This window comes from Trachemys scripta, chromosome 4 (genome assembly GCF_013100865.1).
Source record: "Trachemys scripta elegans isolate TJP31775 chromosome 4, CAS_Tse_1.0, whole genome shotgun sequence".
Lineage (NCBI taxonomy): Eukaryota > Metazoa > Chordata > Testudines > Emydidae > Trachemys > Trachemys scripta.
In genome coordinates this window covers 71,533,875-71,558,477 of record NC_048301.1, presented here as the reverse complement: position 1 = coordinate 71,558,477, position 24,603 = coordinate 71,533,875, and the positions used below count along the sequence as shown (strand labels likewise).

The 24,603-nt window shown below is 45.1% G+C and overlaps 1 protein-coding gene across 4 annotated transcripts in view; it reads left to right on the top strand.

The window, feature by feature from the left end:
* Positions 1-24,603, top strand: part of C4H11orf49 (chromosome 4 C11orf49 homolog) — a 143,564-nt gene that overhangs the window by 106,712 nt on the left and 12,249 nt on the right. For all 4 annotated transcript variants that reach the window (XM_034769512.1, XM_034769511.1, XM_034769514.1 and 1 more), the window contains one exon: positions 19,649-19,733. In XM_034769512.1, the coding sequence (XP_034625403.1) occupies positions 19,649-19,733 (85 nt within the window). The remainder of the gene's footprint in view (positions 1-19,648; positions 19,734-24,603) is intronic.

Sequence of the window (24,603 nt, the reverse complement as noted above, 5' to 3'; positions counted from 1 at the left end):
TGAAAACAGGCTGTATACACAGGATTTCACCCTACTTGCCTCTCCATCTCTCTGTTTATTCATTGACAAACCCCAGAAAGACTCCTCCTAAAAGGAAAACGAAGTAAATAATGAGAAGATCTGTTTTTCTCCTGATAAACATCTAATTAAACAGAAAATGACTTTCCAAATGTGTTCCATGTAGTACAGATAACCTGGCAGCCTTGATGCCAGCCTCAGACTGCAACACTCTTATCTCAGTGTTCATTGCCCACCAGCCTAGGCCCTCAGGGCTCCCTGTGCCTATCACCCTGGGATCTCAGCATTCCATTGATCTAGGAAGTCAGAACCTATAGCCCAATGTGCCAGCCCAGAAAATCACTTCTGTATCTCTGAAACAGCTGAATAGCTTTGCTGTCTCCTTTCAGTTCTATTTGTTCATTGAACTGTTCAAAGCTCATGTGTGGCGGGGACGGGACGACACATATTTTCTCCATACTTTCAGGGTCAAATATCTGTTACTACCACTATCTTTAAAAAGGGGAACAAGGAGAACACAGGGAATTATAGACCAGTGAGCCTAACTTCAATACCTGGAAAGATATTGGAGCAAATTATTAAACAATCAGTTTGTATGCCCCTGGAGGATAATAGAGTTATATGGAATAGTCAGCATGGATTTTCCAAGAACAAATCATGCTAAACAAACTTAATTTTCTTTGATAGGGTGGATAGTGGATAGATCCTAGTGGATAGAGGGAAGCAGTAGACATGATATACCTTGCTTTTAGTAAGGTTTTTGACAGAGTCCTGTATGACATTCTCATAAGCAAACTAGGGAAATGTGGTCTAGGTGGAATTATTGTTAGGTGGATGCACAAGTGGTTGAAAGACTGTACTCAAAGAGTACTTATCAATGGTTTGCTGTCAAATTCAGAGGGCTTATCTTGTGTTCCCCCACAGGGGTCAGTCCTGGATCTGGTACTATACATATAAAATGATGAGATCTAAATTAGCTGTTACCACTCAAGAGAGATTTTGGCATCATTGTGGATAGTTTTCTGAAAACATCCGCTCAATGTGCAGCGGCAGTCAAAAAAGCTAACAGAATGTTGGGAATCATTAAGAAAGGGATAGATAATAAGACAGAAAATATCATATTGCTTCTCTATAAATACATGGTATGCCCACATCTTGAATACTGCATGCAGATGTGGTCGTCCCATCTCAAAAAAGATATATTGGAATTGGAAAAGGTTCAGAAAAGGGCAACAAAAATTATTAGGAGTATGGAACAGCTTCCATATGAGGAGAGATTAATAAGATTGGGACTTTTCAGCTTGGAAAAAAGAGAACTAAGGGGGGATATGATAGAGGTCTATAAAATCATGACTGGTGTGGAGAAAGTAAATAAAGAAGTGTTATTTACTTCTCATAACACAAAATCTAGGGGGTCACCAAATGAAATTAATAGGGAGCAGGTTTAAAACAAACAGAAGGAAGTATTTCTTCTCACAATGCACAGTCAACTTGTGGAACTCTTTGCCAGAGGATGTTGTGAAGGCCAACACTATAACAGGGTTCAAAAAAGAACTAGATCCGTTCATGGAGGATAGTTCCTTCTGTGGCTATTAGCCAGGATGGGCAGGGATGGTGTCCCTAGCATCTGTTTGCCACTTGCTGATTACCTGTTCTGTTCATCCCCTCTGGGGCACCTGGCATTGGCCACTATTGGAAGACAGGATACTGGGCTAGATGGACCTTTGGTCTGTCCCAGTAGGGCCATTCTTATGTTCTTACTATTCAATATTTTCATTAATGACTTTGATACAGGAGTAGAGAGTATGCTTATAAAATCTGTAGATGACACCAAGCTGAGAAGGGTTGCAAGCACTCTGGATGACAGGTTTAAAACTCAAAATGTCCTTGACAAATTGGAGAATTGATCTGAATTCAACAAAATGAAATTCAATAAAGACAAGTGCAAATTACCTCACTTAGGATGGAAAAGTCAAATGCACAACTACAAAATGGGGAATAATTGTCTAGGATGGTGGTAATACTGCTGAAAAGGATCTGGGGGTTATAGTGGATGACAAACTGAATATGAGTCATCAGTATGATGCACTACAAAAAAGGTTAATATGATTCTGACTTATATTAACTGGAGTACTGTATATAAGACACAGGAGGTAATTGTTTCGCCCTACTCAGCACTGGTGAAGTTCCAGCCGGAGTACTGCCCGATTCTGGGCAACACAATTTGGGAAAGATGTGAACAAATTGGAAAGAGTCCAGAGGAGAGCAATAAAAATGATAAAAGGTTAGAAAACCTGTCCTGTGAGGAAAGGTTAAAATAATTGGGCATGTTTAGTCTTGGGAAAAGAAGACTGAGGGGGCACCTGATAACTTGTTAAGGGCTGTTATAAAGAGGGTGGTGATCAATTGTTCTCCATGTTCACTGAAGATTGGACAAAAAGTAATGGGCTTAATCTGCAGCAAGGGAGATTTAGGTTAGATATTAGGAAAAACTTTCTAACTATAAAGATAGTTAAGCTCTGGAATAGGCTTCCAAGCGAGGTTGTGGAATCCCCATCCTTGGAAGTTTTAAAAAATAAATTGGACAAACACCTGTCACAGATGGTCTAGGTTTACTTGGTCCTGCCACAGCACAGGGGGCTGGATTTGATGACTTCTTGAAGTCCTTTCCAGACCTACATTTCTGTGATTCTCTTGAATCCTATGTGTTTCATGGGCATCACTGGCAGATACAGAGGCCCAGATCCTGCTGGTTGGTGGGTGACTCAAACCAAGGAAGTGTGAAGCAGATCTGGAATGTTGGTGGACGGTGGTGCATGTGCACATTCAGAGATGGACAGTTGGAAGAATGGCTGTTGTATGAAAGTGAGAGGGATAGGAATGAAAGAATTCTTATTTTTATATAGCATCTTCCGTTAGCAACTACTTCACTAGCAGCACACAAAGAACACCCTAAAAAGCAGCAAGCAATGAAGCGTGCTGAACAAAGCACATGGAGGAAATTTAGGCCAAGGATACCAGGATGTAAATCCCTACTGTAATGGAAAGTGCCATGAGATCATTAAAATTTGTATGAAGCAGGTCGAACCTCAGCTTTTAATGTCCGGTTTGAAAGCCTTCCTCAAGGATAACTATTGACATTTCAACATCCCCAATGGTAATTTTCTGGTCTGGGAAGAGAGTTCCTTCTTGCAGCTTTCCGAACAGCCTGAAGTTCTGAAAGATGCAAGAGTCATGCACCTTTCCTGACCATCCCATGTTGATGTTGGTGAAATGGCCCTTGTGATCCACCAGGGCTTGCAACACCATTGAGAAGTACCCCTTGCGGTTTATATACTCTTTGGCAAGGTGGTCCGGTGCCGAGATAGGGATATGTGTTCTGTCTATCGTCCTATCACAGTTAGGGAACCCGACTGTAGCAAAGCCATCCACTATGACCTGCACATTTCCCAGAGTCACTACCCTTCTTAGCAGAAGGGTATTGATTGCCCTGACTATTTGGATCACAGAAGCCCCCACCATAGATTTGTCTACTCCGAATTGATTACCGACTGATCGGTAGCAGTCAGGCGTTGCAAGCTTCCACAGGGCTATCACCACTCACTTCTCAACTGTCAGGGCAGGTGTCATCTTGGTATTCTTGCGCTTCAGGGCGGGAGAAAGCAACTCACAAAGTTCCATGAAAGTGGTTTTATGCATGCGAAAGTTTCGCAGCCACTGGGAATCATCCCATACCTGCAACACTATGCGGTCCCACCAGTCTGTGCTTGTTTGCCGGGCCCAAAATCGACGTTCCACTGTATCAACATGCCCCAATGCCACCATGATATCCCAATTGCCACATCCCGTGCTTTCAGGAATGTCCGTGTCCACGTCCTCCTCACAATCTTCCTCGTGCTGGCAGCTCCTAGCTAGGCTCTGCACATACTGCAGGATAACGTGCGAGGTGTTTACAATGCTCTCAAAAGCAGTGTGCAGCTGAGCAGGCTCCATGCTTGCCATGCTATAGCATCTGCACAGATAACCCAGGAAAAAAGGCGCGAAATGATAGTTTGCCATTGCTTTCAAGGAGAGAGGGAGGAGACTGATGACATGTACCCAAAACTACCTGTGACAGTGTTTTTGCCCCATCAGGCATTGGGAGCTTAACCCAGAATTCCAATGGGCAGCGGGGACTGTGGGAGAGCTATCCACAGTGCACCACTCCATGAGTCAATGCTAACCATGGTATTGAGGCTGCACTCTGCTGACCTAATGCACTTAGTGGGGACACGCACGATCAACTGTATAAAATCGGTTACTAAAGATCGACTTCTATAAAATCGACCTAATATCGCAGTGTAGACACGCCCTTAGTTTCAGTTCAGGATCTTCACCTCATCGTGGGGGGGGGAGATTAAACTACTGAATACTATCTGTTTGCAGCCTGCAGTAGCAAGGACTATGGGGGGAGAGGGAGGACATTCATCTCCACATTTGCACTGCAGTAGATGGCCTGTGCTTTCTCTAGGAAGGCTCTCTGGAGCAACAAGAAGATATCCTAGAGAGCACATTCCTTTCCACTCTCAGAGTAGGAGGCAGTCTGTTCTGTCCAGGTTTTTATATTGCCTTCATCAGCTAGTATCTGAGCTTCTTCTGTGCTCAGGGTTTAATGCAAAGGAAAGTCCAGAGTATCTGCCTGTATTGTCCTCTGGAGCTTGAAGCAATGCTGCACACTTCACTTCATTAGCACAGACATTCACTGCAAAAACTAAATAAAGTTATATTAAAGACTGTACCTACTCTTCTGAAATGCAGAAGGAAAACTCATTTACTTCTCTGTATTGTTAGGGCAAAACTGTACTTATTGTAATATCATAAGAGTTGAAAGCAAGAGAGAAATTAAAGAATCTCAGCCAAAAAACATTCCCTTAGAAGGGGTAGTTTTGCCTGGATCCTTGTTTTGTTTTATTTTCTGTGTGAATGTATTCATGCTGCTGTGCACTCAGGCTAATTCTGCAGTGTGTAGTCATTTATAATCATTACCGAGCTCATTGATATTGTAATGGGCTTCAAGTATTCTCTACACAGCTTACATGCTCCATAGCCTTTGCTCCTAGATAATTAATGATTCCTTCATCAGTTTTGTCATGTATCCTATCTCAGCTTCCTCCATTCAGTACCCCATCCAGTTCTACTTTCGATTCCTTTGGTTTGAGTGTAGTTTGCTTTCTTTCTATTTTTTTACATCCGTATATAAAGGTGACCAGGGCCATAGTATCTGAATGCACTTTACATGGTTTATAGTAAGAGCAAATATAATTTCCTGAATATAGGGACAGATTCTGCAACATTTACTCGTGTGAGTTGTGCCATTGACTATTGATTTAGAGGCCCATACGAAGTACATAGACAACATTTCTCTCCCTTCCCTGCTCCAGTACTGAAATTGTTTAAAAGTGAGTTGGAGAAACGTGGCCAATAGCCTAGGTGCCTGGTATTCCAGTGCCCATGGCTAGTGGGAAAGCTGTACAGATATATTTTTCAGTACATTCTAAAAGTGGTCAGGTTCAGACTTAGTCACATAATTGGCCTCCGTCTCCTGCAAGAGTGTTCACCTTTGGGTCAGATATCAAGTGTTCCAGATGAACAGAGGTGCCCAAAAATGTATAGGCTATCTCTAATGTGTCAAGGACCTGGGCTATTTAGGTCATAACCAACATCTTGAATTTCACCTAGAAGGGAATTGGAAGACAGTGCGGAATGCAGCACATAGATGTAATCAGCTCTTGGTGGTCCTCCTTATCCAGAAGGTGAGGATCCTCATTCTGTACTATACAAGACTTCTAAGTAGCTTTCATGGTTGGGCCTTGATAGACTTTGGTGCAGTGAATCAGTCTCAAAGTATCCAAAGCATGGATAACTATGGTAATGATTCAACCCTGTATGACTCTTCAGATGAAAGTCCTTGGGCAAGAGGAGCAGTCATCCAGCACCACCCTTTGGGACTGCACTGAGAGAAATGTGTGGAACCACACTAAAAGTGAATCACTGCACTTAATGCTGTTTACATGACATACTCAGGTCTAAAACAGGTCTGGGTGGCGTCCAAGGAGTTTGAGGATATTGGATGCTGTTGGAGTTGGTCTGCCACAACCATTTTATTGTCAATTCCTGGAAAAGGCAGGTTAGAGACTAGATGTTAGTCATTGAACACTTTAGGTTGAGATTTTCAAAGCAATTTGCAAAATTTGAGTCATTAATTCAAAATAAAGCTGTATGGTTAATACTCAGATATTATGGTGAATGAAAAGAATATGCTTCTAGTCAACACCATATTTACAGCAGAAGTAGGGAGTGATTTTACCTCTGTATGCAGCATTGGTGAGACTGTAACTGGAATACTGTGTACAGTTCTGGTGTCCACATTTTAAAAAGGATGTTGAAAAGTTGGAGAGGGTGCAGAAAAGAGCCACAAAAATGATTTGGTGGCTGAAAAAGATGCCTCACAGTGACAGGCTTAAAGAGCGTAATCTCTTTAGTTTATCAAAAAGAAGATTAAGAGGTGAACTGATTACAGTGTATAAATACCTTCATGGGAGAAAATATTCAGTAATAATGAGCTCTTTAATCTAGTGGAGAAAGACAGAACAAGAATAAATGGCTGGAAGTCAGAGAAATTCAAATGAGAAATTAGGCACAAATTTTTAACAGTGAGGGTGATTAGCCATTGGAACAAACTACCGGGGGAAGTGGTGGATTCTCCATCACTTGATGTCTTCTGTTCAAGATTGGATGCATTCTGGAAGACATGCTTTAGCCAAACTCGCGATATACTTTAGTCAAAAACAAGATATCTGCTGCAATATGGGGTAAACGGGTGAAATTTAATGGCCTGTGTTATACTAGAGGTCAGACTGGATAATCTAATGGTCCCTTCTAGCCTTAACTCTATAAATCTGTGCATGAAGTAGACTAAGATTATATTTCGGTAGTCTGTGATTTTTCAGAAATGATAAAATAGTAATAATTATTTTGTATTTTATTAGTGATAATGTCCACTATGTGTTAGGCACGTTCTAATAAGCACTTAAGGAGGATGTTCCTTACTCTGAGGAGCTCACAGGCTTAAGACAAACAAGCAGACAGAGGTCAGGGGAAGAGGAATAACAATAAGCAATTTAAAAATACAAGTTAACTTGAATCATTATAGGCAGAACAGCAGAAGTGAATAATTAAGAGGAACTTAAATATGGATAGCATAGGGGCCTTGCAGATGAGTTCAGAGAGGCCATACCATCGATAGGTACATAGAAGAAGGTATGGAGGTGACTGAATGAAACTTTGACAGATAAAATGTGTTTAAAACATTTGGTCCTATAATGCATTTTTCAGTGGCGGTGACATACTTCACTCCAGATCTTCACTGACAGTTGGACCGGCAAAACCATGTCACTGGAAAATTAGGCCACTTGGATAGTCTGGATGTATTGCTTATTCATTCGTGGAAAATGTTCATTTAACTTGAGGGGTCATTTCCAGCAGCCTCAGCATATGGGAGAAAGATAAGAGCACCCTGTATGCGGGAGCTGCCTTCAAAAAGAGATGTCCACATTCATATCCTCGCTTGAACTGAAGTTTACCTAAGAATAAACAGGCGTCTGTTATTATTGGAGTATTCCTGGCAATTATTCTGAAACAAGGATTAAACAAACCCCAGACAACTGTAAACAAATAACATTAAAGTTCTGATGCAAAATCCTAGCAAAGCCAGAAAACTGCACCATGTCCGTGACTAGTACTATCAGGCAGCAGTCATATTATTAGTGCCGCAGATAGTGATGCAACACCTAGGCACAACAAGGTGAGTCAGGATGATGTGACAGCTTGCAGTTTCCTGGCTTTTTTGAACTTTAACTCACACTCATCCTTAATGTTAGAAAAGAAGATATTGTTCTGTCTAATGTGCCCTTTAAAGACCCCTGAAATGCGTGTTTGCTCTCTAGGCCAAAGGCAATATCCCAGACTAGAGGGTTAAGTTTTGAGGCCTGGAGGAATTGTATCACACAGTTGCCCGTAATGACTGTTAGGCTCTTGCACTCAGCCCACTTGTTACTGTGCAGATCTTTGAATTACTTCTCAGGCCTGGTCTATACTACAAACTTAGGTCAATGGAAGATGCCTTATGTCGACCTAATAATGTATGCGTCTACTACCAGATCCTTTCTGCTGACCTAACTCGCCTGTAATGTCGACTTAATTACTCCACCTCTGCAAAAGGTGTAGCACTTAATTCAGTGTTGATGGGTTGACAGAGAGGCAGTGTAAATCGACTGAATTAGCTTCCAGGAGGTGTCCCACAATTCTCTGCTGTGACCACTCTGGAAATCATTTTCAACTCCGCTGCACAGCAGCCAAGTACACAGGAAACAGCCCCTCCCCTGTTAAAGCCCTGGGAACTTTTGGATTGCCATTTCCTGTTTGATCAGCATGGAGAGCTCGCCAGCCCAGCTGATCGTGGCAACTCAATGCCCCAAACGTGGTCCAGCCTGGAGTACACAGGAGGTGGTGGATCTTATTCGTCTGTGTGGAGAAGAGTCTGTGCAGGCACAGCTCTGATCCAGCTACAGAAACGTAGACATCTACGAAAAGATTGCGTGGTGCATGGGGGAGAAGGGCTACAGGAGGGATATGCAGCAGCGCTGCGTGAAAATCAAAGAACTTCGGTAGGCATACTAGAAGACAAGGAAGGTGAACAGTTCTGGTTCTACACCACAGACATGCCACTTCTACAATAAGCTGTATGCAATTCTTGCTGGTGAACCCACCATTACCCCGAAATGCAGCGTGGATACTTCCCAGGAGTTTGAGTCCTGAGCCACCTCAGGCAACAATGAGGAGGACATTCTGGATGAGGAAGAGGAGGAGGAGGAGAGTGGGAGACAGATGAACAGTGGATTCATTCTCCCCGAGAGCCAGGAACTATTTTTAACCCCAGAGCCTAGCCGGTCACAGGACAGCATGGTGGCCGAGCGTGATGCCTGGGAAAGCACTTCTGGTGAGTATGCAATTCCAGTCAAACTGTAGGGGTTACATGCTCTTATATTTGATGTTTAATCTGAAGAAAAAGTGAGGTGCAGTGGGTATCTGCTTCCTATGGCTGCTCCAGCTATGCAGAGGGTGTCCATTGGTAAAGACTGTTTATGTGTATAGGGATGGCCCGGAAATTTTCCATGACGATCTCTAGGAAACTTTCATGGAGATACTCTGCAATCCTTTGGTGTCTGGGGAGGGCTGCCTTATTTCTTATTTCTAAATGTCCACTATAGGACTCTTTCCCACGCAACTCCAGTATTAACTCTGCTGGCCTCATTGCAGTACACAGCATAGCAACATAAGGACTGGGTCTGTATCCAGACGCTTGCAGCATCTGCTCCCTTGCCACCTCTGTTACCCTCAGAAGACTGATATCACATAGGGTCATCTAGGGGAGATGGAAGTTTTCATTACAATTGCTCGGATTGCAAACAATAGAGCATGTGATCCATCATGCATGGTGACTTCCAGGTCCCTCAACCACGCTGTCCCTAACATACCGGTGGTTTGGTTGGCAGGGATTGGCGTTGGCCTCAGATTCTGCAAGTCCAGGGCAACTATTACCAGCAGCATTAAGGGGTGGCTTCCTGTGTTATTTTGTGGCTGCATACTGTCTTCCCTCTCCCACAGAGCCACCTCCGACAAAGATCGTGATTTGGGAGACTTAACACTGGTCCCTGGTCTCAAAGCAACATCCATGTTGCCAGGGGGAGAGGGCATTGTCCACCTGTGCTCCTGAAGCAGGTTTCCCACAAATTGCATCACAAGGCCCGTTGCCCATGCCACTGGGCCATACTCACCATGGCTGGAACAGCAAACCATTTTGTTGAATAGCTAGGGATTATGAATATGTTCTGTCTTGCTCTTGAGTGTAATAAGAGGAGTGTTTTTTAAATAGCAACTTTGCATCAGACCCAGGTATTCACTGACAATGGTTGCCTTGTGCTTTGCATGCCTTGCAGTGAAGAGCTTGGCCTTCAGCACATCCTCCACACAGGCAAAGAAGCTTTCGCAGATTAGAAGGTGGAAAAAAAGAGTGTGTGATGACATGTTCAGTGAGATAATGAATGCCTCTGGGACAGCTGACATGGAGCAAATACCCTGGAGAATTTCATTGTCTGAAAAACTGGACATGGACATGGAGACCAGGAGAGCATCTGAGCAGCATAAGCATGCCACGCAGGATGAGATGCTGCGGATTATGAAGGACCAATCAGACATGTTGAGGCATCTGGTTGAGCTTCAAGAAAAGCAGCTTGAGGCTAGATTCCCTCTGCAGTCCCTGCAGAACTGCCTGCAAGCATCGCCCTGTTCCCAATCTCCCTCACCCCAAATGCTCCAGGAGGCGGGGGTTAGGGTTGGGGAGTTCAGTATTCCTTCCACTCAACACCTGGAGAGGGTACTAAGAACAAAAGGCGGCCATTCAGAAACCTATGATGGGTAAGACTACTGTGCTTTCACAGACAAGCTGACTTGGTTTCTCCCCTCCGAATTTTATCACACTGTTTGTGCAAGGTTAAATTATTTTCCTGTTCTTTCAGTTTCTTTATGTTTGTGCAATAAAAGTCAATGTTTCGAGAATGAAATGCTCTTTATTTATTCCAATCATGAGGCCTTGGGGGTGGGAGAGGGGTAATCCAGGGAAACTAATGCAACAGAGGGGATGGTATAGAAAGGCATAATGCAGATAACCAGCACACTTTGCTGAGGCTCATTACTGAAATGGGTTTTCAAAACCTCCCAGAGACGCAGAGCTCCTTGCTGGGCTCTTATTACCCTGGTATCTGGCTGCTCAAAATTAGCTGACAACCTGTTCACCTCCACACCCCACCCCTGCAGAAACTTGTCTCCCTTTGCCTTACAGATATTATGGGGCATACAGCATCCAGCGATAACAATGGGAATATTGCCTTCGCTGAGTTCTAACCTACTCAGTAAAGTGCTCCAGTGCCCCTTTAAATGTCCAAAGGCACATTCCACCATCATTTTGCATTTGCTCAGCCTATGGTTGAACCAGTCCTTACTTCTGTCCGGGTGGCCAGTGTACGGCTTCATGAGTCATGGGAGCAAGGGGTAGGCTGGGTCTTCCTGGATCACTATTGGCATTTCAACATCATCAATGGTTATTTTGCGATCTGGAAAGAAAGTCCCTGCTTGCAGCTCTCTGAACAGACCTGTGTTCCTATAGACACTCACATTATGCAACTTTTCCTGACCATCCCATGTTGATGTCGGTGAAACACCCCCTGCAATCCAGCAGTACTTACAATACCATTGAAAAGTATCCCTGATGGTTTATTTAGTCTTTGGGTAGGTGGTTTAGTGCCAAGATAGAGATATACGTGCCATCTATTCTCCGCTCCCTTCTCCCACCCCTCCCCCCCGATAGGGAACTCCATTGTGGCAAAACCATCCACTATGTCCTGCATATTGACAAGAGTCACTACCCTTCTTAGCAGAAGTCAATTAATGGCCCTGCACACTTGGATCACAACAGCTCCACGGGTGGATTTACCAACTCCGAATTGATTCCTCACTGACCAGTAGCAGTCTGGCATTGTAAGCTTCCACAGAGTGATCGCCACTCACTTCTCCACTCTCAGAGTAGGTCTCATTTTAGTGTTGCTGTGCTTCAGGGCTGGGGAAAGCTCTTCATAAAGTTTCTGGAAAGTGACTACCTGCATTCAAAAGTTCTGCAGCTATTGCTTGTCATCCCATAGCTGCACAATGATGCAACCCCACTAGTCAGTTCTTGTTTCCTGGGACCAGAAACAGTGCTCCACCGTGTTCAGCTACTGCGCAACTGCCAGCAGCAACTGGGAATTGTTTTGTTCTGTGGCTTGCAAAGAGGGCTCCTTGCATGACATCGCAAAGTTTTGCACAGAGATTCCTGTCTCGGCTCTGGAAATACTGCAGGATAGTGTTGGACTGCTAATGTCTTTCCATCAACCATAACTCAAATGTAGCCAGGGTTGGGGATCTCTTCAACTCTCGCTTTTTCAGTTTTCCTTTTCATTTTAGACTCTTAGGTCTTTCCAGCCATTGTGGGAGTTATGCGTGAGCATCAAGTTCATAGTGGACCCTTGTGTTTATATGCGCTGACACACACACACACACACACACACACATACACACTTTCAGGCAGAACTGTGGATGTTTATTCTTCATTTTTTAGTTTGTCTTTGTGTAACCTTCAGTCTCAATGGTGGGAATAAGTATGTGAGCTGCTGTTACTGTTTTTGTTTGGAAAAGGAGAAAGATCAATTTTTAAAGTAAGACAAATGCACATTCTGGCCCTGGTTTCTATTTATTTTATAACTGTTCTTGTCAGTGGAAAAAGCAGATTAGTCAAGGAAGGAACACTTGTATGATTTTATTTTCTTCAGAGTTCTTATTTGAAAAAAAACCCACATCTAACAGAAACAGTTCTATCATCTAATAGCTCATAAAATGTTTCAACACAAAGCTTTATAAATAATAAAGCATGGAGGGGGGATTAATATTAACCTTTTTTCAAATTAAAGCTTTTTTAAAAACACAAATATGTTTTGCTTTTTAAGTTTAAGGCATGGAATCTCCTAGAATTTTTGGTTTTCAGATTGTTGTTTATGTGTAAATTTACAGCAGGCTGGGGAGGCCATGCTGCAGCCTTTCTTTGAACCAGATGTGTCCAAAGAGTAGCCCACAGGCCAAATGTGTCACGTGGAGTTGCCAATGTTACCATCTCTCATTAATTTATCACGATATTGATGCTTTTCTTGAAGCCCCAGGTTCTGGAGGCAGCTGATTACAAGACTATCCCATCTTTCATTAAAAAACAAAGTTTCTAGCATTCATGGTTGTGAAAAAAAGCTGAAAACATGACTTAAGTGCGCCCCTAAAGATTCAGAAGGCAAAGGAAAAACCCCAAAATTATTATTTTAATATCTCATTATCTTTAAGCCAATCTCATGAGTTTTTGGAGCTTGATGCATGACTTTTGAGTGTCTGGGGTTAACAATGCTGATTATACTACAGAAAGTTGGCCTGCAGAAACTCTCCCAGCGTGCAAAGCTTCTCAATCCATGCTTTCATCTCCTCCCCCACCCCCTTGGGTATGCGCAGGTTTACACGAGGCCAGAGACCCACAATATTTCCATTGTGGGATCACTGGCCTCCCTTGCTCTCCCTGGTTCTGCAGCCCTGGAATGTTATTGTGTTCTATTGTAACTAAATATGGTTAGCACACAAAGTTCAGTATCTCTTGTTCTTTCCCTGGGTATCTGGGATTTCAGAGGCCATATCAGTTTGGGGGATATGGTAGACTGCATATGTCTGAAGACCATGATGTAGTTTGTTTGTTACTGGAATATCAGATACAGTACTTTGTGGTACCAACCAAAGTGGCCCTTGGGGATTCCAGTTTTTATTCATTCTGACTATTACCTTCCTTCCTTCCTTCCATCTTCTTTGTCTTTCCTCATAGCACAGCAATGAAGACTATTTACTCAGCTGTGGCCTGGATTTGAGCCTTTGTACCCTGGAGACAGGAAGGAGCAATGTGGTCATGGACCAAAACTGCCCTTGTTTATTCTGAATGGCTCTTGGCAGACAGGATGGGTGCATGGGCAAGTGTCATTTTTCCACATGGTACTCAGTGACCCCATTACAGTGAATAGGAAAACAGTCATCACAGCAAACTGCAGACACCTCTTAAGGCCTGTGGTGATTCCTTTCCTGTGTAGTGGATATCCATCTAAGTCAGTGAAATTGATATGCTCTGTTAGTCAGTCCCCTGAGATGTACCAATGCTGAGCTGCATTGCATTTCCAAAAGGGTCTGCTCAGACTGATCCCCACTTTGATCACTGGGTTTGCAGTGCTCCCTCTCCTGGCATCACAGGGAATTCAGTCTTTTTGCTTCTCAGACACCTGAGTTTCTCTGCCCTCTTCATTGCATGCAGCCCTGACCTAGATGGGCCACTTGCTCCTAGACTGAAACAATAATTTCTTCTCATTGGGAATAGGCGTCTCTAAGAATGGCGCTGATCTCTTATAGTTCAGTTTCTTTGCCAGCATGTTGCCAGAGTTCTTCTGAGCAAAGGTTCACAATTGCTATAGATTGTTCTTGATGGTTTCCTGATGCAGAAACGATGAAACTGCTGTCACTCAGCATCAGGCTTTAGGGAGAAAAAGGTGCAGAAATTATGAACATATTAAAAATCTGGAGAAGGTTCACTCCTGCAAGTTAGAGGGTTCACTTGAGGCATAAGTAGTGCTCAGTCAGCTCCTCAGGCCACCTCGGCTGGGGATCGCTGATGCTGTAGACAATTCCAGCTTCCTCTGCTGTGCAGGAAACCTGCTGCTGCTATCATTCCTTGAATGTTTGAGGAAAAAAAATGTTAAAAAATACAGAATTTACAAAATGGGGATGTTTTGCTCTGACTCCCCTGTGGAGATTTTTGACCTGCCTGGGGAGAAGTATCCTATCCAAGGTTGACAGGCGATCCTCTCTATGTATATGTACATGTCTGCTGTGAACAGATCTTAAATACTGTGTGCCTCTCCTGGCACCTCAGTACCAAAAACTGAACAGAGTTCAGAACAATTGGGGGGCCAGAAAGAGAGAGGCTTAGGAGGAGAGATTAAAAGAACTAATAGCTTGTGTATAAGGTGTGTATAGATAGAAGACAGAGTTATAATAGTGGCCTACTAATATGTGAAAGGGAGGAACACCAGAGGGCAAAAGAAAATATGTAGAGTGATATAAGACAGTGTAAATGAGAGGAATTTGAAACTAAGCAAAGGAAATTCAAGTTGAATATTAGGTAAAGCTTCCAGATAGTGCAATCTGTTTAGATTGAGAAATAGTCTTTCCAGAGAAGTGGTGGAAACTCCTTTGCTAGAGTCATTTAAAACTAGACTGGACCAAGCCCAGAAGAATAGTCTCTAGAAACCAGTCCTGGCCTGGTCACTGAGGAAGGAGAATGAACTAGATCTTCTTCTTCGAGTGCTTGCTCATGTCGATTCCATTCTAGGTTTGCGCGCACCCATGTGCGCGGTCATCGGAGACTTTTGCCATAGCGGTATCTTTAGGGTCGGCAGTGGCATCTTCTGGAGTGCCGTGCTCATGCCACGGTGTATCAGGTGCCGCCGGCCCTACGCCCTCTCAATTCCTTCTTACCGCCTGTGGTGGTTAGTCAGAGTGCCTCTCTCCCTTGCCTTGCAAGTGGTTAGCAGTTTTCTGTCCTTGTGAAGAGCCATTCAGCCTTAGGGCTTTGTACATAGGGTTCTTGATAGAGACTTATAGTTAGAGTTAGAGTCCCCAGTGGGATTTTGCCCCAGGCGGGGCATGCCCCAGTCCCCCGGGTTCAAGCCCTGCATGGACTGTAATAGGCCTATGCCTGTTAGCGATCCCCACGGCAGTTGTCTCAAGTGCTTGGGCGAATTGCACGTCAAAGAGAAGTGCCGTATTTGTAAAAACTTTTGGCCAGGAATTCAGAAGGAGTGGGATATCCAACTCGGAGCCCTTCTAATGGAGTCAGCCCTTTGCCCAGCGTCCAAGCCCTCCCACCAAGAATCGGCGAGCACCTCAGCATTGGTGCATAGCACACCCCCAGCATCAGGCTCCGCCCGGCACCAATCAACATCTCTGGTGCCTAGGCATGGAAGCACAGCTCCTCGGCACCAGGCAAAAAGGCCCAAGAGTCTTTGGGCCAGGAACCTAGTTCGGCCCGCCTAGCCACACAGGAGCCATGAGTGCACGCCTCTCCTGTTGGGGATCTGAGCCCCTTGAAAGGTCCATCACTGACTCCTGTTGAAGGAAAAGGCCCAGGTAGGGACTGTCGAATTGTGGTGAATGCGTGGAGAATTGGAAGTCCCGGAACAATCAAAGAACTATGACGTGATTGGAATAACAGAAACTTGGTGGGGCAGTTCACATGACTGGAGCACTGTCATGGATGGGTATAAACTGTTCAGGAAGGACAGGTATGGGACGAAAGGTGGAGGAGCTGCATTGTATGTAAGAGAGCGGTATGATTGCTCAGAGCTCCAGTTTGAAACTGGAGAAAAGCCTGTTGAGAGTCTTTGGGTTAAGTTGAGAGGTGAGAGCAGCAAGGATGATGTCATGGTGGGCGCATGCTATAGACCACCGGATCAGAAGGATGAGGTAGATGAGGCTTTCTTCGGACAACTAACTGAAGTTTCCAGATCACAGGCCCTGGTTCTACTGGGGGACTTCAATCACCCTGACATTTGCTGGGAGAGCAATACAGCAATGCACAGACAGTCCAGGAAGTTTTTGGAGAGTGTTGGGGACAACTTCTTGGTACAAGTGCTGGAGGAACCGACTAGGGGCCATGCACCTCTTGACCTGCTGCTTACAAACAGTGAAGAATTGGTAGGAGAAGTAGAAGTGGGTGGCAACCTAGGCAGAAGTGACCATGAGATGGTTGAGTTCAGGATCCTGACAAAAGGAAGAAAGGAAAGTAGCCAAATACAGACCCTGAACTTCAGAAAAGCAGACTTTGACTCCCTTAGGGAACTGATGGGCAGGATCCCCGGGAAGCTAATATGAGGGGGGAAAGAAGTCCAGGAGAGCTGGCTGTATTTTAAAGAAGCCTTATTGAGCGTGCAGGAACAAACCATTCCAAAGTGCAGAAGGAATAGCAAATATGGCAGGTGACCAGCTTGGCTTAACAGTGAAATCTTCGGTGAGCTTAAACTAAAAAGGAAGCTTACAAGAAGTGGAAATTTGGATAGATGACTAGGGAGGAGTATAAAAATATTGCTTGAGCATGCAGGGGTGTAATCAGGAAGGCCAAGGCACAATTGGAGATGCAGCTAGCAAGGGATATGAAGGGTAACAAGAAGGGTTTCTACAGGTATGTTAGCAACAAGAAGGAGGTCAGGGAAAGTGTGGGAACCTTACTGAATGGGGGAGGCAACATAGTGACAAATGATGTGGAAAAAGCTGAAGTACTCAATGCTTTTTTCACCTCGGTCTTCACAGACAAGGTCAGCTCCCAGACTGCTGCAGTGGACAGCACAGTATGGGGAGGAGGTGAGCAGCCCTCAGTAGTGAAAGAACAGGTTAAGGACTATTTAGAAAAGCTGGACGTGCACAAGTTCACGGGTCCAGATATAATGCATTCAAGGGTGCTGAGGGAGTTGGCTGATGTGATTGGGGGAGGTCCCGGACTATTGGAAAAAGGCAAATATAGTGCCCATATTTAAAAAAGGGAAGAAAGGGAACCCAGGGAACTACCTCAGCCTCACTTCAGTCCCCGGCAAAATCATGGAGCAGGTCTTCAAGGAATCCATTCTGAAGCACTTAGAGGAGAGGAAGGTGATCAGGAACAATCAACATGGATTCACCAAGGACAAGTCATGCCTGACCAACCTGATTACCTTCTATGATGAGATAACTGGCTCTGTGGATATGGGGAAAGTGTTGGACAGTGGTGATATATCTTTACTTAAGCAAAGCTTTTGATAAGTTTCACACAGTATTCTTGCCAGCAAGTTTAAAAAGTATGAATTGGATGAATGGACTATAAGTGGCTAGAAAGCTGGCTAGCTCAGGGGTCTCAAACACACGGCCTGTGGGGTTCTTTCGTGCGGCCCGCCAAGCTCCCCGTGCCCCCTCACCCACATGCACCCTGCCCCTCTGCCTACCCCGTGGCACCGCGAGCCCCGCACCGCTCTCTGAAGCGACTGGAACTATGGCCCTGCAGCCCCGGGCAGAGCTGGGGGGGAGGGAGGGGGGTGGAGAGCATTGTGCTCTCGCTTCCAGACATCGCCCCCCACAGCTCCCATTAGCTGGGAACGGGGAACTGCGGCCAATGGGAGCTTTGGGGGAGGTACCTGGAGGAGCAGCAAGAGCAGCACATGGCACCATTTTCTCCCGCCCCTGGGACTCCGGCTGCTTCCTGGAGCAGAGCAGAGTGGAGCGGGGCCAGGGCAGGAGCCTGCCCTGGCCACAGTGCGCGGCGCTGCCACCCCAGAGCCGCTCTAGATAAGCAGCACCGGGCTGGAGCCCACACCCCGCACCCCTCCTGCACCCCAACCCCCTGCCCTGAGCCCCCTGCCACACCCTGCACCCCAACCCCCTGCTGCACCCCTCACCTCTTCTGCACCCCACACCCCAACTCCCTGCCCTGAGCCCCCTGCCGTACCCCACACCCCTCCTGCACCCCCTGGTGGCAGGGAGAGGGCAGAGTTGGGGTGAGGACTTTGGGGAAGGGATTGGAATGGGGGCAGGGAACAAACCCCCACCCCCAGTAAGGGGGAGCTAAGGGAAAAGGTTGGGATCTGATTTTACTGAGAGTCCCCCAGCAATGTGTCTTTAGTCATTCTTGAATATAGGAAAATATCCATTTAGTTGCCTGAGGCACTACAGTGAAACCAAATCTGCCTCTTTGATGTCCAGTGAATCGGCAGAATTTTCCCTTTGCCTCTCTTGCTCTTGTGAGGCTATCAGGCTTTCCGGAGTCTTTGATGAGGGAGCTTGGGGCCATCATCAGGGATAAGGGAGAGGCCATTTATTAGAAAATGCATCAGCTGAATATTTGGCTCAGAAGTTTTGTGGGCTACAGAGGGCTAGCAGCTAACTGTGCTAAAAGAGCCCAAGCCCTGTACTACAGGGCTCATGCCTTTGCCCTTTGGATTCCCTTCCTGACTGCTGCTTGGCTGTAATTCTACCACTGGCTCTTTCTTCTTCCATACTTTGCATACTTCTGTAAGTGGAAATACTGTAAAATTGCTGTTGTTCAGCTAGTTCTCTCCTTAACTTTAGTCCTCAGCCTTTTGGACTGTGAACATACAATCATGTAGCGCTTTTTGACATCACTGTGTTTCCATTCCCTTGGGATCCTATAAACCTCCTTGAGATTCACCTCTCTCAATCTCCTTCTGCTGAACCACAGAGGCCATTTTTGACCAGTGTCTTTCAAAGCAGCTCCCTAAAACATGAATCGTTTGGTTGCCCTTCTTGTATATTTTGGATCTTTGCTCTGTGTGTCCTATAATACAGTGACCAGATTTGTACATGCTATTCCTAAAGAAGCTATCCAGCTGCATTATTGGATGCCAAAATAATAATGTCTGTGGGTTTATACTCCATAGCCCTCCATACTGCTGCCAGATGTTCTGTGGATGGTTTTCAGGCATGTTGTGGTGAATGTTGCCATGCCAGTGAATTTCAGCAAATTTAAGCAGCTTTGGAATGGTTCTCTTTTCCAGCTAGTTATACACAAGTTAAATGAACTTGAGTTGACACTTGAGCTTCCCCTGCTTTATTACCCCTTTTCTCCCTGAATTACTACCTGTTACCAGTTCTGTCTGCTGGATTCACTTCTGTAGCTCTCTCCTTTTGCCATGCCTCTTCCTGACTGCCTGCTTTGCTGGACTCTCCATCTAAAATAATGGCAGTTCCTTTGTCCTGAATACCAGCCTTATCAATCTTGACTCCTGAAGAGAATAAGAGCAGACATATTGCCTGGGCATGGAGGGAGGGAGGGGAAGGAACAATCTCAGAAAAGATTCTGATGCTCTCCTGTCTGTTTCTGCTGCAGATTTGCTGACAGTGAAGGAGTACCATTGTCTGCTGCAGCTGCTCTGCCCTGACTTCCCAATGGAACTTACTCAGAAGGCAGCAAGGTGGGTCTTCATCCATTTCTCTCTTGATAGGTAGATCAGCCCTACAATGGCTTTAGTCCCTGGTGCTGAAAGGGTTAAAATGTGAGTAAGGACATTTAGCGTATGTCTACACTGCGGATCGATGGACTACCAAGACACTGCAGCTGGAGGTATAATTTCCAGCTCAACTAGAAGTACACGCGATAGCCTGTGCCACCGCAGCTACACTGCTACTTGTAGCGCACTTGCTGTATCTAAGCTAGTGTGTGTACATCTGCCCAAGATGGAAATTACACCTTCAGCTACAGTGTAGACCTACCCTTAGAGATAAGGTCAGAATCTTTTAGGGCAGAGAGGTACCAAGATTTGTGATTGAGAAGGGGGGCTTTCCTTAGCAATAGAAGTGGTCTGTTGTTATGATATGCTAGGAATGAAATACCAGCGTGATGCTAATATATCAACCTTGCAGTCTCTGACTTTGTCTGCACTCAGAAAATAAGTTGTGTTTAAAGCAGTGGTAGCTAACACATTTTAACTAACACGATTTTAAACATTATTGTAGATGGCATTTAACATCTTTTAAAACGTGTTTCTACCCCTTCTAAGGTTGATCACAATCAGCTACACATTATACTAATCCCTTTCTGCAATATTGTTTAAAATCATGTTAGTTAGAAACATGTTAGCTAATCTGGTTTAAAACAATTTATTTTCAGACCCTAGACAAGGTTTAAAGGGGGCAGATGGCTCAGGACATTGGTAACATGATATGGAGCCCTTCACCTCTCAGTCACTGGTTCCAATCCAGCCCATATTGTTGGTTTATTAACCACCTGATGGCAAAGATGGCCTTTCTAGGTGAAATGGGGTAGGGGTGTCAGTCCAGATCCCAGTGAGCATATCTACATGTTAACAATAAGGTCAAAGAAATAAATGGTCTCTTTGCTGGTTGTAACAGAGAGAGGTCAGGGAGGCTGAACTCTCTTCCCTGCCCTTTCAGGTCAGAGCATAGGCACACAGGCAGGACACTGGCTGCTGCCTGTGTTGTTTCTGATATGTGGATGAAGAGGTGTTCAATCTCTACATGTCAGTCTAGTGCCTTTCACCAGCATCATATTCCCATGAAAAATATATATACTTCTCCCCCCCCCAAAAAAAGAGAGAGCGAGGAAGCAAGAGACGTGTATTCCCATCTGCCAATATTTCCGTACTGCTGGGCTCCTTTGAATGCCTCCCTGGCTCCCAGGGTGCTGCTGCCACAATTGAAGTGCAGTTAATGCTGTGTTAGGTCCAGTTAAAACTAGAAGTAGAGCAGCACTGCTCCCTCTGGCTCATTGGTGAGGAATTTTGGTTTTCCTGGCTCCCCTGAATGCAAGTCCCTGGCATCCAGCATTAGACCATGATGGAGCACTAACTGTAGAGCAAGGACATATCTGCTGCTGCTGCCTTTCATGGAGGTGCAAAAGCACTGTCCTATGCATGGGCCTGTATTCCACAGATTCCAGCTGAGCTGAGCAGGGATTTGGGACAGGGCATAAAAGTGAGATTTCAGTGTGTCTACACATGTTATGATGTTTGAGAAAAGGAATTTAATCCGCAAGGCTGTTGTAAACTAGAGGCCCCATTCAGGGGCAGGCTTCCCACAACTGCACTGTTGTGTGTATGTCTTAGAGACAGACAGGCTGGGGTTTGGGAACAGGTGTGCATGAGAAATGAGATCTCTGTCTGAGGCACCCAGGCTCAGGTGGGGATGACCTCACTTCCTGCCTGACTAGAGAACTGTACACACACACATTAATATTATTTTGTTGTTACACGCTAATCTAGTTAAATGAGTGTAATAAAACTTGTTTTAAGTCTAAAATCAACTTCCTCTTTCCTCCACATCTGCATCCCTTTTTTCTGTCTCTGTCTGAATTCCCCTCTAGTTATGTCGCTCTACCCACTCTCCCCTTCAGCTTCTACGGTTTAAAAAGACAAATTTCAGTGGGACAAGGTAGGTGAGGCAATATCTTTTATTGGACCAACTTCTGTTGGCGAGAAAGTAAAGCTTTCGAGCTTACATGGGGCTCTTCTTCAGGTCTGGGAAACTAATTCAGAATGTCATGACTAAATAAGCTTGTCTCTCTCACCAACAGAAGTTGGTCTAATAAAAGATATTACCTCACCTACCTTCTCTCTAATATCCTGGAACCAACACATCTACAACTACACTGCATACAAATTTCATGGGTTATTTCTCCTATCCCATTTGATTGATTCCTTGGAGGTGCGGGTGTCACAGACAGACCTATGAGATTGCCCCCATTCAGTCTGAGCATCCAGATAGCTCTGTGATTGCTTTGCTTTGAGAAGAGGAGTGAATACAGAAGTGGTGGTGGCAGTAACAGCATTCACTGATAAAGCTGGGGACTGTGAAATCATAGGCACTGTTAGTAAGAGCACATCCTCATGGTAACCTCATAGCTGCATGGCTGAGATGATCTCACTGCACTGCACGCTCTGCTCTTCCAGGAGCTGTTGCTATGCACTGATAACAAACATTGGAAGGGAAAGAGGTCAGGACAGAAGAACAGAGGCAACAACAATACAGGTTTTATTGGCATCAAAACACAAGGAACACCGTTCCTCTGTTCGAGGTGCAGTGCAAATGCCTCTGGCACATCCAAGGAAGAACCAGACTAGTGGCTATATACCTTAGTCAGATGCCTTGGATGTGCTGGTGCTCAGCAGGGCATTAGCCACCTGCAAGTTAAAGCAAGTTAAAGGTTTTGTCTTCAGAGGTGTTGTCTAGTTTGCAGAGTCTTTGACTTGGAAAAAGGTGTGAAGAAGAGGGATTTTCTTGTTTGAGATCATGAACCAGGGACTGTATCTGAGCCCACACTTCCCCTCTCAAAAGAGAGGCATCAGATCCTATGCTTAATTTAAAAAAAAAGTCTCTCCATTTTGGTATTTGATATTTTAGGATGCTCTATTTATTTTAAGGTCTTAACAGCAGAAAGCAAACCTAACCCCATGAGACCCAAGCCCTCTCTGCTTTAGGCAAACCTGGTATGTCTACCCTGCAATTTAAGCCCAGGGTTATCAGAACTCAAGTTAGCAAACCTTGAGTTTGTTAACTTAGGACTTGAGGATCTACATTCATTTGAATCCCAGGTTAGGAATTGTTGAACCCTGGGTCCCAGCCTGGGGCTCCAGCATCTACACTGCGTTATGTGGGCCTGAGTCCAACCATCCATATCTTAGACTTCTTAGCACCCTTCCAAAATGTGGCTGCTCTAGACCTTTTTTGTGGTGCAGTATGGGAAAACTTGACTGTCCAGAGGACAAAGAAAGTTGATTGTGGTATACTTTAGGCGGACTCCCAGGACACGAGTCCAGTGGGGCTACATTTACACTGCAAAGCAACAGGGCTTGAACCCTGGGTCCCAGTTTGACTCAGGCTGAGACTCTCTGCCCCCAGGGGGTCCTGGAATGTTGGGTCCAAACCCTGAGTTAACGCAGTTTTGTGTAGCTGGAAGGGGGGTGTTAGGCTTGAGCCTGAGTTTGGACCCTGGGCTTACTCTACAGTGTAGACCAACCCACTGTGCCTGTTAGTCTTTAATAGCAGCAATGATAAGTGCACAGTCAAAACTGAGAGGAATCCTCCTTCCCACCAGTCTGAGCTAGAGCCCTTCCTGGGCCTCACTAACTGGATTGGGCTTCTGAGATCCTAGCCACAATCAGCAGGTCAGAGAGTTCCTTCATTGGCAGAGTAACAAGACCCTCCTACCCAACAAACCCACTTGAACCTTGATAGCCTGGTACACCCATCACAAGGTCCCTCAGTTGGAGGCACTTTTCTTCATCCCTTTCCAAAGAGTTTGTTCCCTTGATCTTCATTATTGTGGTTATTATTATTCATTGAGGGCCAGATCCACAAAGATATTTAGGCGCCTAACATCCATGGAAATCAATGGGAATTAGGCACCTAAAATCTGAGGATCTGGACCTGAGTTCTCTAAAGTGTGCAAAGTACCACCCACACATGTAAAAAGACCTGAGGAGCTTACAGTCCAGTTTAGACAACAGGAAGGAGCGAATGAAGAATCCCCCCCCCAAAAAAAAATAACCCCCAACAGAGCTCCTGGGAGTCCCTTTTTCAGTCTGTCAGACTTGGCCCTAAATTCAGGGCATGCTGCCTGGGTTGCAGACCCTTTGTGGCTGGGATTCTCCTCTCATCAAGTACTTTAGGAGAGATGTGCGGATATGTTGCTTTTGGTGCTTTCCTAGCTTCCCAGCTGTGCAGTCAGCTGGTTGTTTGGGGACATAGCAGAGCTGCAGGCCAGTAAAGTGATTGTATTGGATTTACACATTTCTCAATCTCTCTGGATTGCAGACACTATGGACAACTGGAGTCAGTAACCCAGCACCAGAGTGCACCTGCTTCCAGTCAGACACTTCCCTCTTCAGATTCAGGCAGCAGAATTTTATATCCTGGCTTTGTGTCCTTATTTAACAGCTACAAACATCTCAGCAAATTCCCAACTCCCTGCTGCTCTTCTGTAAGTCGGGGAGAGAGTCTTGCTGCTGCATGGGCTCAGGCACTGACACTGCATCTTTAGATTTCACAAATGAAATGAGTTGGATGTCGTAGAGGTGATGTGGTATCCCCTCTCCACAGAAAATATGCATAGCATACTCCTACCATTGCCCACCTTGTGCAGGAAGGAGAATTGTATTGGCAAAAGCGATGGTGTCGGGGTGATGAGGTTGTCTGGCGAGAAGATCAGGATGTGAACGGAGGGAGTCCCACTTCTAAGTGATGTGGCCTGTAGCATTTCCAGTGCTTGAAGAGTGGTTTGAAATGTCAGTGGCTGAGCTGCATTGCCTGGGAGATGAAGATGCTCTG